The sequence below is a fragment of the Camelus dromedarius genome, chromosome 24 (assembly GCF_036321535.1).
Source record: "Camelus dromedarius isolate mCamDro1 chromosome 24, mCamDro1.pat, whole genome shotgun sequence".
Taxonomy (NCBI): Eukaryota; Metazoa; Chordata; class Mammalia; order Artiodactyla; family Camelidae; genus Camelus; species Camelus dromedarius.
In genome coordinates, this window is record NC_087459.1 from 3,669,810 (window position 1) to 3,685,106 (window position 15,297).

Sequence of the window (15,297 nt, forward strand, 5' to 3'; positions counted from 1 at the left end):
GCTGGGACTTGCTTTTCGTTCCCACACGTGGAAGGCTCCACACGGTACAGCAGATAAGGCTGTTTCTTTCTGTGGAGTAAGCCTGTATGTGTAAGAAAGCAATACCGACATGATTCTGAGCTCCTCAGTTGTACAGGATTGTGTCCCCCTGTCCGTGTCCAGTCAGCATTCACACCAGTCATCAGTCATCGTTTGTGGGACAGAAGTGATGGGCAGTTAGCATGATCCTCTAGGGAACAGATGATTTTTACATAATGAAGCCAAGCTGAAAGCCTCAAACAAATAGTTTTATTTAAGGAAAGCAAATTTATACGTGGTCTTCCCTGGGGCTTTATTTTCATATAACTAATTTAAATCATTATTTCAGAGTGTAGAGCTAACTGACAGGTTTCAATAGAGTGAGTCTACTTTGAACCTTCAGGCTTCATTACTTAGAAGCTGGACAAGAACTGACCTCCCCCCAAAGGCAGGGTCACCACCTGCAAGTGGGCTTCCAGCTAGCCTCCTGGGGCGTGCACGGAGCCGATCATGTAAAAATGGTAAAACCAGAACACATTTGTAGTGTTGATACTGCCACGGCTTCATTGTTAATAATGTGACCAAAGGAATTCATCAGAGTCACTAGAGGCTTTCTTGCCAACCTGGCAGGGGCAGGAAAGCACAAAACCACACATCACCCCACATCCTCCATAGAACAGCAGTGGAGCCTCTGATGGGATCCTCCTGCCTGTGATGATCAGGACAGGCTTGATCAGACGGGTGGGTCAGGGTGGTAGCCAAGGTCCAGACACTGGGACCATCTCAGCGCTGACTCACCTGGCCTTTGAGTGTCATAGTGCTTTCAAGGCCACGGGTGGGTTTCCTGGTCATCTAGTGGGGCACATGCTTTATGGGGACACTTGGGGGGTGAAATCTGGCATCTGTATCACACCTCCAAGGCCCTGCTCACCCTCCGCCTGAACTGAAGTTCCCACCTTCGCCCTTGCCCTCTGCCCTTGTTCCTGTTCCCTCTACCTGGAAGGTGCTTCTCCAGGACCTCTGCCTGGCCAGCTCCCTTCACTCTGTGGTCGTGGCCCAGATGTCGCCTCTTCCTTCATGTCCAAGGCCTGTGGCTCTGTCTTCCCCTCTGTTACATTATCCCTAGTTTCCTCCAACAAGAAATTGGAGACCAGGGCGACTAACTTGTTCTCTCCAGAAGTGCAGGGCCCAGCTGCTCTTGACGCATCAGGACACTTGGTAAGTAGGGTGACTAACTTCTGTGAGAAGAGGGTGCCCAGCCCCAGCCTCTCCCTCCCCAGGTAGTCCTGTGTTGGGAAAGGAGTCATTAGAATGTCGCCCTCGTTATGAAGCGTCATTACTGTAATTGCAGGCAAGTAGGGCATGCTGCTCTGAGGGAGAGGCCTGAAATCCCTGTAATATAATGGGAAGGGAGTAGAAGCGATCTTTTTGAAGCACAGTTGAAGATTCCCACTTTTTAGAGGTTTCCCTGAGGGAGTGAGGACTGGAAGGCATTTGGGTGTTTGCCCACAGCCCACAAGGGCTCAGTGGTCCTTGTCTGTGACTGGGCGAGTGAGCTGGTTCGCAAACAGGGGCCCTGCTGCCTGGTCAGCTCCTCCTCCTTTCCCCTCAGCGGCTGTCACGGATGGTAGGTAACGTTTGGGACCAGTTAGACCTGGGGTGAGAGTCGAGGCACTCAGACCTACGATTGATTACTCATTATACATTTGTGTCCTTCTAAGAACTTAGCCCTCGGTTACCTCCAGGTTCTGCCCAAGGACTAGATATTTTGCCTCAGAATCCCCCAAAAGGGACCAAAGTTGACACCGCAACCACAGAATTCCCACAGAACTGTAGGTTTTCAGAGACATCTGGAGTTGTTTCCCATCTCCCAGCAGGTTCTGGTTTCTTGGGGATTGTGAGCCCCTGCCTCTGTGGAAGCCCTCTGTGCGCCATGTTCCGGGGGCAGGGTCGCCGCCATGACAGCTCAGCTTCTCAGTGGTGCTTGGTAGTAGTACGTCTTCTGTCTCGCCGCTGGGTTATCAGGCTCTTCTCTCCTTTGGCGAACTTAGAGCTAGGGTTTTTGTGGACCAGAACATTGGGAAATGTATTGTATCCGAATCCTTCAAAATAAGTGATGGAGGTGGAAGAGTTCTCCTGGACAGCCTGAGAACTCTGCTGTTCAGAGCCACCTGGCAGCATTCTGGCTCTGGGACACGTTGTTGATCGTTGCCATTGGGAAGAGCACTACTCATGGGGGCTCGATGTGTTTGAGAAAGACGACCTGGTTCACCGTGTCATCTGTAGCAGAATGGTTGGGTAGATCATGACAGGATGTTACGGTGTTATTCAAAATCAAATCTACATACATATTTATGCATATATACATGGGTACTGAATTGGGAGAGCTGTAATTATCTGTGTATTGTGGATAGTAAACTCTTTGTTCATGAAGAAAGTGCGTACACCTTGTGTATGTGTATACATACGTGCATGGAGAATGCTAGGAAGCTGAGCTTGCTTCCCCTCGGGCTCAGAGGGGGCGAGGCCATAATTTCCCTTCATCACTGCATTGCTTCTGTGAGCATTTCATTCTATAAAATCCCCAAATAAAAATACCTGCCTCTTGGCTCAGGACCTGTACAAAAATGTTTATAGCCGTTTTATTTGTAATACTCCCACACTGGGAATAACCCAGATGTTGGCAGGTAAATGGTCAGATAATGGCGTGTCCTGCCATGGCACCCTACTCAGCCGTATAAAGGAACAAATTGTTGACATGAGTCTCAAGGGAGTTATGCTGAGTGTCAGAAGGTGCTCCATGAGGTTACATACTGTGTGCCCATTGGGACAACATTCTTGAAATGGCAGTGGGTAAATGGTTATGGGTATGAGGAGATTGGTTGTTGCCGGGGGTTGTGGGGGTGGGTGAGAAGCACCAACGGGAGGTGGATGTGGCTGTAAAAGGCCACCCGAGGGTCCTTGTGCTGTCCTGTGTAGTATCTTGACGGTGGTGAACACGCAGACCTGCACCATAAGATATGCATGAATGAATAGAAGCAGGATCAGTGTATTGTGTCAACGTGAGTCTCCTGGTTGAGAGATTGCGCTATAATTTTGCAAAATGGTGTTATCGGGGGAAATTGGGTAAAGGGGAATGGATTTCTGTTATTTTTTTTAACACTTTTTTTATTGAGTTATAGTCATTTTACAATGTCAAATTCCAGTGTACAGCACAATTGTTCAGTTGTAGATGAACATGGATTTCTGTTATTTTTATAGTAATAAATACTGTCTGTTAAAGAACTTTTCGCAGCATTGTGCCTCTTTCCTGAGGACTTCTTTATTTCTTTCCGGAGCTCCATCTGACTTGTACTTCATCTAAGGATTGAGTGTTTGTTCCTCCATGAGGTAAGGGCCACACAGGCAGATATATCTCATGGAGGGACAGCAAAGAGATTAGAAAGAGCAGCTGCTCCATAGCCTTACAGGCCTGGGATCTCCCTGTGACAACCCCCTTCATGGTCTGGAATTTCTTTAAGGCCATTGGTCCATCTGTAAATAGGGAAGACACCCCACTATGTCAAACCCCAGGCCGTGATCACCACCTGATGTTCATACAGTGCCCAGCACATAATAGGGGCCAGCCAGTACGTGGGCATTCTCTCTGCTTTAATTACATGGCAACTTCGGGCGTGCTTGAGTGGATGCTTCATGCTGAGGATTTTTGTGTGTAGGTTTGATACCAGCTACGTTCCTTCTTTTTTAGGCTTGAGGGTTTCTTATGTTGTCTTTTTTAGATTTACAGGAAAGTTGTAGTTAATACAACATGTTCCCGTGGACCCCTCACCCGGTTTCCACCATTAGCAGTTTATATCAAAAACTACAGAACCAGTAACTCTAGACTTCCTGTTCCCTCACTAATGCTCTTTCTGTTTCTTGACCAATTTGCTTTATGCAGATGATCATCTAAATTGATGAGGTTGCTTGGCCCAGTTTTGAGAGGAGCTTTAAAAAAAAAAAATGCTGAGGGCAAGCTCCTGGAGATTCTATGCAGTCACTCTGATGTGGCCAAGAGAACCCTCCCCTCCCCCAGCCCCAGCAGATTCTGCTGCAGAGCCATGCAGACATGGCGGGGAACCACAGGCTGGGACGAGAAGGTGACTCAGGAGCTCAGAGTGGGGCTCCTCTGCTGCTGATGGGTTTTCAGAACCAGTACTGCCATTTCTAAACTGTCCTTCTGCAGCATATTTGGGCTTGCCAATTAAGAAATGATTGTGTAGAAAGATACTAGTGCCCTAATTTACTTTGATAACCTCTGTTTTATGTAATTTTATGAAAAGTGTGTTCAAACCCAGGAGAGAGAAGAGGAAGGGGACCCAAGCAAGAGCCTGAGGGGATTTGACTTGGAATTCTGGGTGAACTGATAGAGTTGGGATTAAGATGTGCTCTTGAGGCTCCACTTAAGAGTTGTCCTGTGGACAGCCATGAGCTGTGGTTTTGCTCACTGGGTTGTATGACTAGTGGGTAATTTTGAGGAGGAATCTGAGGGGCTGAGTGGAGACTGACTCCGAGGCATGGCTGATCTTTGTGGCCCAGCTACCACCTGGTGACAGCATACAGACTCTTCGTAGAGAGGCTGTGAGGTTTTATTGTGGTTGTTTGGTTCCCTCTTTGTCCAGCCTTTTGGGGAGAGGTTTGAGAAATCTTTGAGAAGTGTTGGAAAATGTCAAAGCCAACAACTGGAATTCTGTTTTTCATCTGTTTATCTCATTCTGGAGTGAGATTCAGCTGCTTTATTGGCAGCACAACATTTCCATAGTAATTGGCCTCTGGATTGTGACATCACAAAGTGGAAGTCCGGGAAGAAGAGCTGAATATAGGCAGAGGCATCCTCAGTAAAAGGAAATAGAGGCTTTGTAACTAATCAGAGCCTTTTGTGTTTCTGAAGTTACTCTCTTAAAAATATTTTGTGCCTCTTACATATGAGATATACATGTATGTACATATATGTATATATATATATAAATTATGCCTCTGATACTTATCACAAGGTTGTTGTCAAAAGGTTTGCCAATCATGAGTTACTGGAAACTTAATGGAAATGATCTTCTGTTGTCGTTCTGGGTGTTGTATAAATTTTGGAGTGATAATTGCTCTCCCCTATCCCCCACCCCCTACATTTAGCATATCAGAGACTTTTGTCTGTTTATTTGAGGCATCATACTGTCATTGGTCTTCGGCGAACATGTCTCGAATCTTACTTGATCATTGTGTGTCAGAAAATTAGTGTTGTAGTTCATATTTGGCCAAGCGAGAGTTAGCACATCTGGGAAAACTCCAATTAGGCACGATATAAAATTCAGGAACAGGTCACTTTATCTATAGTGATAAATATATGTACATGCCAATACTGCACTTCTTCCTTGGCAGTAAAGCAGCCTTATCATTTAGGATATTTCTGGAAACCTAGTGCCAACTGTGGTATCGGGCGCCTTCATCATTTAATTCTGGTCCAGGGATTTATCATGCCTTAATTAAATTTTTAATCCTCTTGTTGAACAATCATTTATGAGGAGTTTTTTTTTAAACTGGATATTCAGTCTCTTAGGAGCTAGACTTGAGTTGCCAACCTTTTCTGCAAAGGTCCTGTGGCAGTTGGTTGGGAGTTTCGTAGGGCCTGTTGCTGGACAGATTCGTCATGTACCTGGTGGGTCAACCAGGGGCTTTTTGCCATTTGCTGGACACCAGCCTGGACCACCATCCTCATACTTAAGAAGGGTGGAAAAGAGCAAATTGGTCAGCCCAGCAGGAATGTGTACCTCAGTGTGTAAAAGATGGGGCATTGCTCAGGAAAACCTGGTTCAACTGTGAACCCTACCTGCCTTGCCTTTTACAAGCCAACTGCAGAGAAACCTTGTCTTAACCCTTAAACCTTTAAATCTTGTCTTAACAGGAGCTCTTACTTTATAAAGTTTCGAGTCACCAATACAAACTCTTAGATACCTTCTTCAAGGTGTAATCTGAATTCACTTGGTTTTTCAAAATCATGGATCAGATTTAGATCCATGACTTGGCCCCAGCTTAAATTGCTTGTATGTGCATATCATAATTTTAGGGGTGATGCTTTGTTTTGTGTTCAGAGAATTATCCATTTGTCATTTTTGCGCTTGTGTGTTATAAACTATGTTTTAAAGCTCTTGCCATAATTTAGATTTGAACCAAGAAACTAAATTAAAAGTATCAGGCATACATCAAACAGATTTCTTTCAGATTGATAGTGTGTTCACGTGATGCGTGTGTGTGTCTACAGTGAAGAATTAGCTCTACTGCTGCTTCCCCAGAACCTTTTTAACATATCCTCTCAGTGTTTTCACGTAAAGGGAAATAGGAACTTAAATATTCTTATTCCAACATACTCTATCCTTTTTATTACTAAGTTGCATATGATGATATTGCTTGGTATCTTAATTTTTTTAAACAATATATGATGATTTAAGGTAATTAATTAAGGAAATAAATGTGGAAAGTTCAAAGTACCTGGTTTTTCATAAAATGAAAGCAAAGATTTTTAAGCATATAAGTTTTAGAGCTTAGATTTTGAGCTAGTTAAGCAATAGCAAAAGGAATTTCTTCTTTCCCTACTTCTCTCCCCCATTTTTTCTGTCAGGATGTGATGGTTGAGGAATCAGTTTAAAAATTTATGTTTTCATAAACAACTTTTATTTAATTAACAAGAGTATCAAGATTGGCATTGGTCTGAATTTGAGTGTTAATACCTATTTCTTGACTTCCAAGGATTTCTAAGGTGTGTTTTGAGATGCTTAAGGGAAAAAATACAGTGTATATTCAGAAATTATTGGAGAAATGTAACCTGATAGTTAGCATTTTGAAGCTTGTCTAGAGTGGGAAGAGGGTAGGCTGCTATCCATGGTGCTGAATCAGACCCAATGCTGGTCTGAATGGTGGAAAGGCTCTGAAATAATTGGAGTCCCAAGGTCACATCTATGAGCGCTTTCAAAAACCACATCTCCTATTTGTAGCTGAGCCTCTTAATTTCTATTGAAGTGTTTGATTCACCAGGGAAAGCTGACAGAATAGGCAAACTTGGGGAACACCATTAGTTGCACTAAGCTGTTCTGACGTTCAGGACAGAGTTTAAATGTGAAGTAGGGCCATTTTGGCCAATATAGGCTATTTAAATCTTAAGTCTTGCCAAAGGTTTTTAAAATTTTTTTTCTTTTAAACCATGAACCTATGTCTGTGTCAGGAAAATGTTCTTAAGTTAATGAATAAAGAGTGATGAGAATGTTACAGTTGGAACTTACACCTTATATTTGCCAGTCATTGGTTTAAAGTTTTGAATCCCCACTTCTGAATTTATGTAAATGTTTTTCAAGCCAGATTTCAGCAAGCGTTAAGAATGGCAAAACTGTTTCGCTGGTTTGTTTTTGTCTTTGTTTTTTTATCCTTTCCAGGGTCCTTTTCCATGCTAGTCCTCCCAGGGACCTCTTTCACATTCCCTGACTCCCCCAAAACTCTAGTCCTGGTTTTTGCCGTGGATTCATACTTAAATTGTTGCAGGGCAGTTATTGTATAATTAAAGTATGACAGTTTGCTGTTTCAAGGCACGAGTATCCATGGTAAAAGATTGTGATGTACACTGTTTTGTATGTATTTAGTAAACTCTGTATTTTCTCTAGGATTGAGTTTTAATGAGTAGGAAACCTATTTCAAAATAAATTAATTGTAAGTGGAACAGATTACTCTGAGGTGTAGTGTATGTTCAAATCCCATTTGGCATTTTGAAAGCAACAAAAGTTTATATTTAGTAAACATACTACCTTTTGGGTTAGAATTCAGTTCTTTTGGCACAGTTGGAACTTACTCATGACTGGAAATCGTCAACAATATGAATATATTTTTGTTTATTTAGTCCAAGCCATGAAGGTAAAAACTATGGAATTTCTTTGTTTTCTTTAAAGCTGGAGATACAGATGACCCACCAAGAATTACTCAAAATCCTGTTATCAACGGGAATGTAGCCATGAGTGATGGGCACAACAACACAGAGGAAGATATGGAGGATGGTAAGTACCTGTGGCTTATTACTTGCATTGGGTGGAGAAAAGTGTCGGAAACATGCGCCACACACAGTTCCTCTTGAGTACTTCTGACTTTCTTAAGGGTAGCTAGTTTTCAGGAGGTTGTTTCTGAGGAAAATTTAGGAGCCTGTTTCGGTTTTGAATTTGAAGATTGCCTACAAATTTCAAGGTAAGTTGATTCTCCCCAGCCTAGATGAGAAGGTTTAAATACAGAAGTTTGTAATAGATGGGTATTTGCTCAGGCCTGCAATTTTCCAGCCACTGCTAGTATTCAGAACAACAAGTATATCTTACTGTCCTTTCCTTTTTGTCTGCAGCAAGATACTTCTAGACATTAGAAGGTAGCTCTTCATTGCATTCCTGTTATAGCGAGTATATCAGTTGTCTGTAGCTGCTAATCCTTCCCCTTCTGGTTAGGTGTGAAACCAGAATCGAGCTTTGGGCTTCTTTCCCCAGGCAGGCTTTTGGTCTTTATCTTCTCTGCATGTATGCTTTTATACATGCATGGACATTTTGTGCCTAGGAAATCACCTTCTTTCGAGGCTATTTCTTCATTATAATTTATCAGATTGTGTGACCTGTGCATTTGCAAGGTCAAAATCAAGAGAAGGTAGCAGCCAGTAATCACTTTATGCAGCCCCTGGAATCTTGCAGTGTAATATGAAACCATGTTCTGTCAAAAGCATGTCCATCAATCCTCATGAGGGTTGTGTCCTTCCCAGGGGTGTAACGGGGCAGTTGAAAGAAACCATCAGTCACGGGCTGCATCACCAGAAGGACTGCTGTTCAGACCTCCTGCCAAAAGTTCAGCCTCCATGAGAAACTGCAGCCGTAGTTGAGAGTTCTCTCACAGTGCGGTTTACCCCTGGCAGCTGGCTGAGGCAATATCTGAGGAAGGTAAAGAGGCGTGGTCTGAACCCGCTGCTTTGTTACCTGTGGAGTGCGCTTTCCACTGCAGATGAGGGCAACGGTGTGGGTGTGGTCGCCTGGTTGCTGGGCTCTTGGTTATATTCAGACCCTGGAGATGCCAAAAGTGGTCCAGCCAGGTCTGATGTGCCAGGAATGAGTTAGGAATCGATTCTAGTCTTTGGTGGAGCAGTGAGTGGCCCAACCCAATCAGAGCCCCCCAGTCTGGTTTCCACAAAGCAATTTCGTGCTCATATTTCCTTGGGTGTTTTGGGGAGCGGGGGGCTTGGGAGGAGGCACAGATGTGGATAAAAGGGCAGGGTTTCTCAGCCTCGGCTCAACTGCCCTTTGGGGTAGATCATTCTTTGTTATAAAGGGCTGTCCTTTGCCTTATAGGTTGCCATTGTCACTCCACCCTTGTACCCCCCAGTTGTGACCACCAAGATTGTCTCTAGACACAGCTAGATGTCTCCTGGGGACCCCATATTGCCTCATTTGAGAACAACTGTAAGGAGATAAGAAACTACATAAAATCCCTTTACTTTGGAGGGAGATTTTACTAAATTATCAGTGGTAAATAATGGTGCTTTAGAACCTAAGAGTGGAAATGCTTCTGTTGTGGATTACCAGATGGAAAAAGCACTTTACAGGAGAAAGCAGAAATGGTCTCAGTAAGTTTGTTCCTGGTTTGGGATTTTAGTTTCCCTTTGAAAGGCCCAGGGGCAGGAGAGTGTAAAGATCTGTTTGATGGTGAAGCGGGTGGAGGGCTGGGAGGCGATGATTCCGGCTCTCAGAGTAGAAGCCTTAGTTTACTGCAGCGTTTTCCCAGCTGTGTTATGTATTTTGAAACAGTTCATGGTAGGATATGTGTGTTGTGAAATGTTTAGGAATCGAGGAAATTTGAGGTGTGCGAGGTTCAACAAGTTTCTTTATTGTAGTACTTCTGAGCTGTCAGCCAACTAACATTTTTCTCCAAAATATGATTTTGTTAATGATTCCCCAGGGCCCTGAGCTTTAGAACCCCTTTTTAGTGAATCTCCTTTTAACATCTTAATGTGAGGAGGGCACATAGTATGGGAAACACTGGATTAGAGTTACCAGTCTGTGCAGAGCCCTTCTTGGTAAGGGAAGTTTCCTACACAACAGTTAAATGGCTAACAGCACAGTTGGAAAATGTTCAGTTGCAGTAGGGAGCCTTTAAAAAATCCTGTTAACGTAGAATTATGGGCAAGTGTCATAATTTCTGGTTGTACCTATTTGATTTTAGTTTCTTACTAAGCTTTTCCTTCGATGACCAGGCAGATCTAGATGGATCTAAATCTAGATTATTAGTACCCATGAAACAAAAATAATTTCTGAAGATTAACTAGAATTTGCAAAAGACTTATATTGGAAAGGATAATTGAAGTTTGATACAATTACTGCAAGCATGCCATTTGGGAAAACCAGGCCAACCTTTCTGATTAAAAACATCTACTTTTCCATGCAACTAAGCACCAGGCTGGTACATTGTTTTGCCCTGCGAAGGTAAAATTGGTGTGAGAATGAGCACAGTGGTAGCTTTGGACTCCATGAGAGCCGCTGCGGCTCTCACCGGCAGGATTGGAAGGTGGTGGGTTATCAACTTTTCTGACTGAGGATGTGTGAGAACAGCAGGTAACACAAGCTCGTCATCCTGTCGTTTACAGTAGAAGGATACATGGAGTAGTTAGGGAAATGCTCTGTTAAGGCAGGTTTGATTCTCTGAATGAAATACTAATTCTGCGGTATAGGAGGTATCCGCCATAGTCCTAAGTATATTACTTTTTTAAAAGTTACTTTTGAAGCAATTATAGATACAGAGGAAGTTGCAAAAATAGTACATGAGATCCTGAGTACCTTTCACCCATTTTCTCATGTAGTTCCTAGAGGAGGGTAATCAGGCCAGCCCTATCTGCCAAGGGTGGGTTTTGTGTCCGCTTCTCTTAGTAGACCCTCTTGTCTTGATCTTTTGGTTTAGTATAAGTTTTCAGTTACTCAATTCATATGAAGATTTTGGAGCCATAGGATGGTGACATTTTTACTTACATGAACTCTCATGTTAAACTTCCTTATTAGTATATTTTGGAAGATGATTTTGTTGTGCCTTGAACGTGAGGCAGAATCTCACGTCTAGTGTGTGATTTAGCAAGTGTGAACCGCACCCCGTGGGCCAGGGTGGCGCCAGGCTCAGGTCCCCCAGCCTCTGCCTTGAAGGGCTTGCCCTCTCCTGGACTGTGCCACACTGAGCTCGCCGTTGTGTGGTCCTACTGAAAACTCAAACATTAAACTAAAATGTGGGGAGGAAGAGCAGAAAGGCATTTATTTGTAAGTGTGTATCGGTTTTTTGTCTGTATTAAACTCTAATCCTACAAAAACCCCAGTGGTAACTGAAAATCAGGTGAGTTAGGAGAGGTGGGTCGCGGAGAGAGGCAGGTCCTTGTACCGTGACACCATTAGGTCCCAGGAGTGTGTCCTGTGGTGACACTCCATTTCTAGGGTCACTGTGACTCAGACAGGTTTTATTGGGGTCTGCGTTTGGAGGGTCAAGCTAAACTCTAGGATGGCATTTTACAAACCAGAGGCAGGGTCACTGTGCTTAGTGTCCACAGAACTTACACGCTGAGACCCCCTGTGGTCACTCTGTAAAACACCTTGGGTGATAAGCCACTCGACTTCCTCTGTAAAGTGGGAGTTAAGTACGTCGCATTTGCCTGCCTTGTAGGGTTTAGACGCTACTCAAAAGTGACTTGTGTGGCTGTGGAAGAGTGGCCCAGTTCTCTCCTCAGCCCTCCTGGACCTCATTCTCTGGAACAAGTTTCTTGCCTTTTCAGTGGAACTTTATCTCTCCGAGGGATTAGGGTAATACCTACCCACTGAGGAGGCTAGTATGTAACGCTCCTCTTCCTCCCCAGGGCCTCTGCAAACCCGCTGAGCAGTCATGGGTAGGTAAAAAAGTGGGGATGGAGCGCATTTAAAAGAAGGTAGAAGTGCTGTTAAGCATCCTTTTGGTTCTGATTTCTTTGGTTAAGAATACTGCCTTCTCATGAGGACTGATGGACATGTTTTCTTAGAACAAATCCAGTAACAATGGAACCAGTGCACTTGGTCACCTCAGTAAAGCGTGGAGAATAAAGGATGAAGGGCGGGCGTGCTCTTAACGTGCTCTCTTCCCCAGGCTGCTCAGTCTCATTTTGCGCATCCTGCACCTGGGGGTCAGGGATGTCAGACTAGCATCTGATTCTCAACTAGAAAAGGCCGTCCTGTTACTCTGTAGACCAGGTGTGGCCCTTGGCCCCCTGTGCCTGTGAACTGTTGCTGGTCTGCAACAGATAGGCAGAGAGAGAGAAAGCACTTAGAAACTTGTACAGCAGTTTGACCTTCCTGCGGCAGTTTTATGATGTTTCATCAAAGTGTTAGCCAATAACAGATTGGCAGGTGGCCTTGGGAGGGCTGCTCCCTCACGGGGAGAGATTGAGAAGTCTGGACACTGCTGGGTTAGGCAAAGCTAAATGAAATGAATAGTGACCAGCAGAAAAAGGTGGAATTCTGAGTGTGACTTTTAGTTGAATTCTGCTAAGAGACACTATATCAATACCTTGCTTTTAATTTGAGGGAACCTTGATTTCTTAAATTGGTCTTTGGTCTTGTTGAATAAATTTAACAGTTCCTACTATTCGTGTCGAAGAATACCAGTTTCTTCTTTCTTTTTTTCAAATGGCTCTGCTTACAGAGTCTAGCCTGGTATTTCACCAACATCGTGAACTAATGAAGTTAACGTTTGTTTTTAGGCTAACACCTCGGGAATCGTCTTATCCCTAAACAGTGCTGCGCTTCCCGGGAATGGCTGCTCCCCACTCCCTCAGAAGTTCTTTTGCTGCAAATCCAGCGTCCCCTTCATGTCTCTCCTCCAGAATCCGCCCAAGTCTCAAGCCCTTTCCTTTTCCTCCTTAAGTCCTGTCCTTAAACAGATGTGACACGAGCAGTTTCATTCCTTTTCTCCAGTCTCTCCACTCACTGCAGAATAATTGGGATTTAAGACAGAGTAGAATAGACTCTCTTAATCACAGTTTCTAGGAGGGCAGGAGGGCAGGCGGGTGTGTGTTGTTAGCCCTCTGGGTTTTGGATTTCCCTTCACACAAGCTGTGTGTTATCGTGCTGTTTTAGGTTATTAATAAATTGGAAATGACGCTCCCATTTCCCCAAAGAGTTAGGTTTTAGCAGTTGAATTTCAGTTGTTTAGAGTGTTTATCTCAGACTTGTTGCTGCTTTCAGTGTTGTCTGACAATGCCGGGCTCTGACTGACAACGCGTTCTCTTGCAGACACGAGCTGGCGCTCCGAGGCGACCTTTCAGTTCACTGTGGAGCGCTTCAGCAGATTGAGTGAGTCGGTCCTTAGCCCTCCGTGTTTTGTGCGAAATCTGCCATGGAAGATTATGGTGATGCCACGCTTTTATCCAGACAGACCACACCAAAAAAGCGTAGGATTCTTTCTCCAGTGCAATGCTGAATCTGATTCCACGTAAGACAGTTTAAATGATGCAATTACAAACCCACAAATAGTTATACTACATTGTTGGAAGCCAGATTTGATTGGCCTCAATGAATTTTGAATTTCTTTTTGAGTTTCCTTGCTGCCTGTTACATAGTCCTTTGATTTTTAAATTAGATTAATTACATTTCTCTCTTTAATACTCACTGGTAGGTGTTATATCCAAATTAGGAAAGGTGTATATTTTTCTTGGAAATTAAAAAAATCTAAACTTCATGCGTTAGACTCTACCTGCCCATGGAGCATGGAATCAGGGCCTATCTGAACTAGCGGACTGCTAGATGACCACGTCTGATTCTACCATAACTGCCGGAGGGGTACATCGTAGTTAAGATTCTCAGGCAGACCTCACTGTATGTGAGCCGGTTCTTATGGGATATTCAAAAGTTCAAATTAAAACATTCTTTGAGGGTTTTACCAACGTGAGTTTCTCTGGCCAATTTTGTGGTGAAGCCAGGGCCTTGGCTAAATTTTTTCTTCCTGTGTTCACCTTGTAATTTGATCTGATGAGGATTTGGGCTGAGTTTGTTTTAGTGTGACAGATGACTTTAGCCGGAGCAGCAGTTTGGGTAAATGGCGAGCTTCCCGAGCCAGCGAGTGAGCAGAAGTGCCCGCAGGAATAGCACCGCCCTTACACTTGTTCCAATGAGTCTGCAGTCGAAAAATTGTTTTATAAAGCTCCACTTGAACTGGGTTTTAAACATTGACCAGATCTCCTTTTGTGGTCTGCCCACAAGACCTGCTTCTACAGTCATTCCTCCGGTGGTGTATTCAGTGCCCTTGCTCTTGGTTCCCTGGGAGCCCCCTGCACCGCCCAGCCTGGAACCCTGTGTGAAGGGTGCTTGGAGCCACAGCCCCCATGAGCTTCAGGGGGCAGGAGTGACACCTCCTACTAATTTAGAACCTGGAGCTTTAAGTCTGTTCATATTAAAAAAAAAAAAGCATTATCATCATTCTGTTCTTTTCAAGTAATAACCGTATTAGATTCTAGAACTGTTATCTGACCAAAAAGCTCTCTTGCAAAGTGTTTAAAGTTTAGAAGCTTGTATTTATTTTCTAGATACCAATTAAAAAAAAAAACTTGAAACTTTTTAGAAATTAAAAAGACATAAAACCATGAGTTAAATTACTCCAGGTTACATAGGGGCCCCCAGACCCTCTTCACTTCTCTCTCCACTAAAGATCAATGTGTCCTCCTCCTCCCTCTAAAGAACAGAGGGAGAAGATGGGAGTTCCTGTGTGCTGTGTAAATATGCCAGCTGAGGCTTAGGTTGTCTCCCCGAACAGGTCGTGGTCCTGTCACGCACAGGCGGTCCTGAAGATAATAAACTACAGGGATGACGAGAAGTCCTTCAGCCGGCGCATCAGCCACTTGTTCTTCCATAAAGAAAACGATTGGGGATTTTCCAATTTCATGGCCTGGAGTGTGAGTAACAGTGCACTCAGACTGAATGATCTGAGCATTATTCCTTGTCCCCTAATTCTTTATTCTTCAGATCCGTCTGCTTATTTTAGAATCAGAATATTTGCTTTATAATTTGGATAGGTAACTCCAAAAATATCTTTTCTTCAGTTTCTTAGTTTCAGCAGCCAGCAGGACTCAAGTCTCAATTTGTTGTCAGACGTTGTAAGGTAGTTTACAGATTTTCTGGTAGGCTAGATTTTCTTTAAAAGAGATAATACTGAGTGAGGCATAGTGCGGGGTGGTTTCATGTAACT

At 43.7% G+C, this 15,297-nt stretch overlaps 1 protein-coding gene across 2 annotated transcripts in view; it reads left to right on the forward strand.

Moving 5' to 3' along the window:
- Nucleotides 1–15,297, forward strand: part of USP7 (ubiquitin specific peptidase 7) — a 55,447-nt gene that overhangs the window by 17,089 nt on the left and 23,061 nt on the right. The window contains exons 1-4 of one of the 2 annotated variants that reach the window (XM_031433214.2): nt 7,983–8,087; nt 8,825–8,999; nt 13,350–13,548; nt 14,866–15,004. In XM_031433214.2, coding sequence (XP_031289074.1) covers nt 13,463–13,548; nt 14,866–15,004 — 225 coding nt within the window. In that variant the 5' untranslated portion in view covers nt 7,983–8,087; nt 8,825–8,999; nt 13,350–13,462. Of the gene's footprint in view, nt 1–7,982; nt 8,088–8,824; nt 9,000–13,349; nt 13,549–14,865; nt 15,005–15,297 lie in introns of those variants that run through there. The other variant, XM_064478198.1, reaches the window with a different exon arrangement.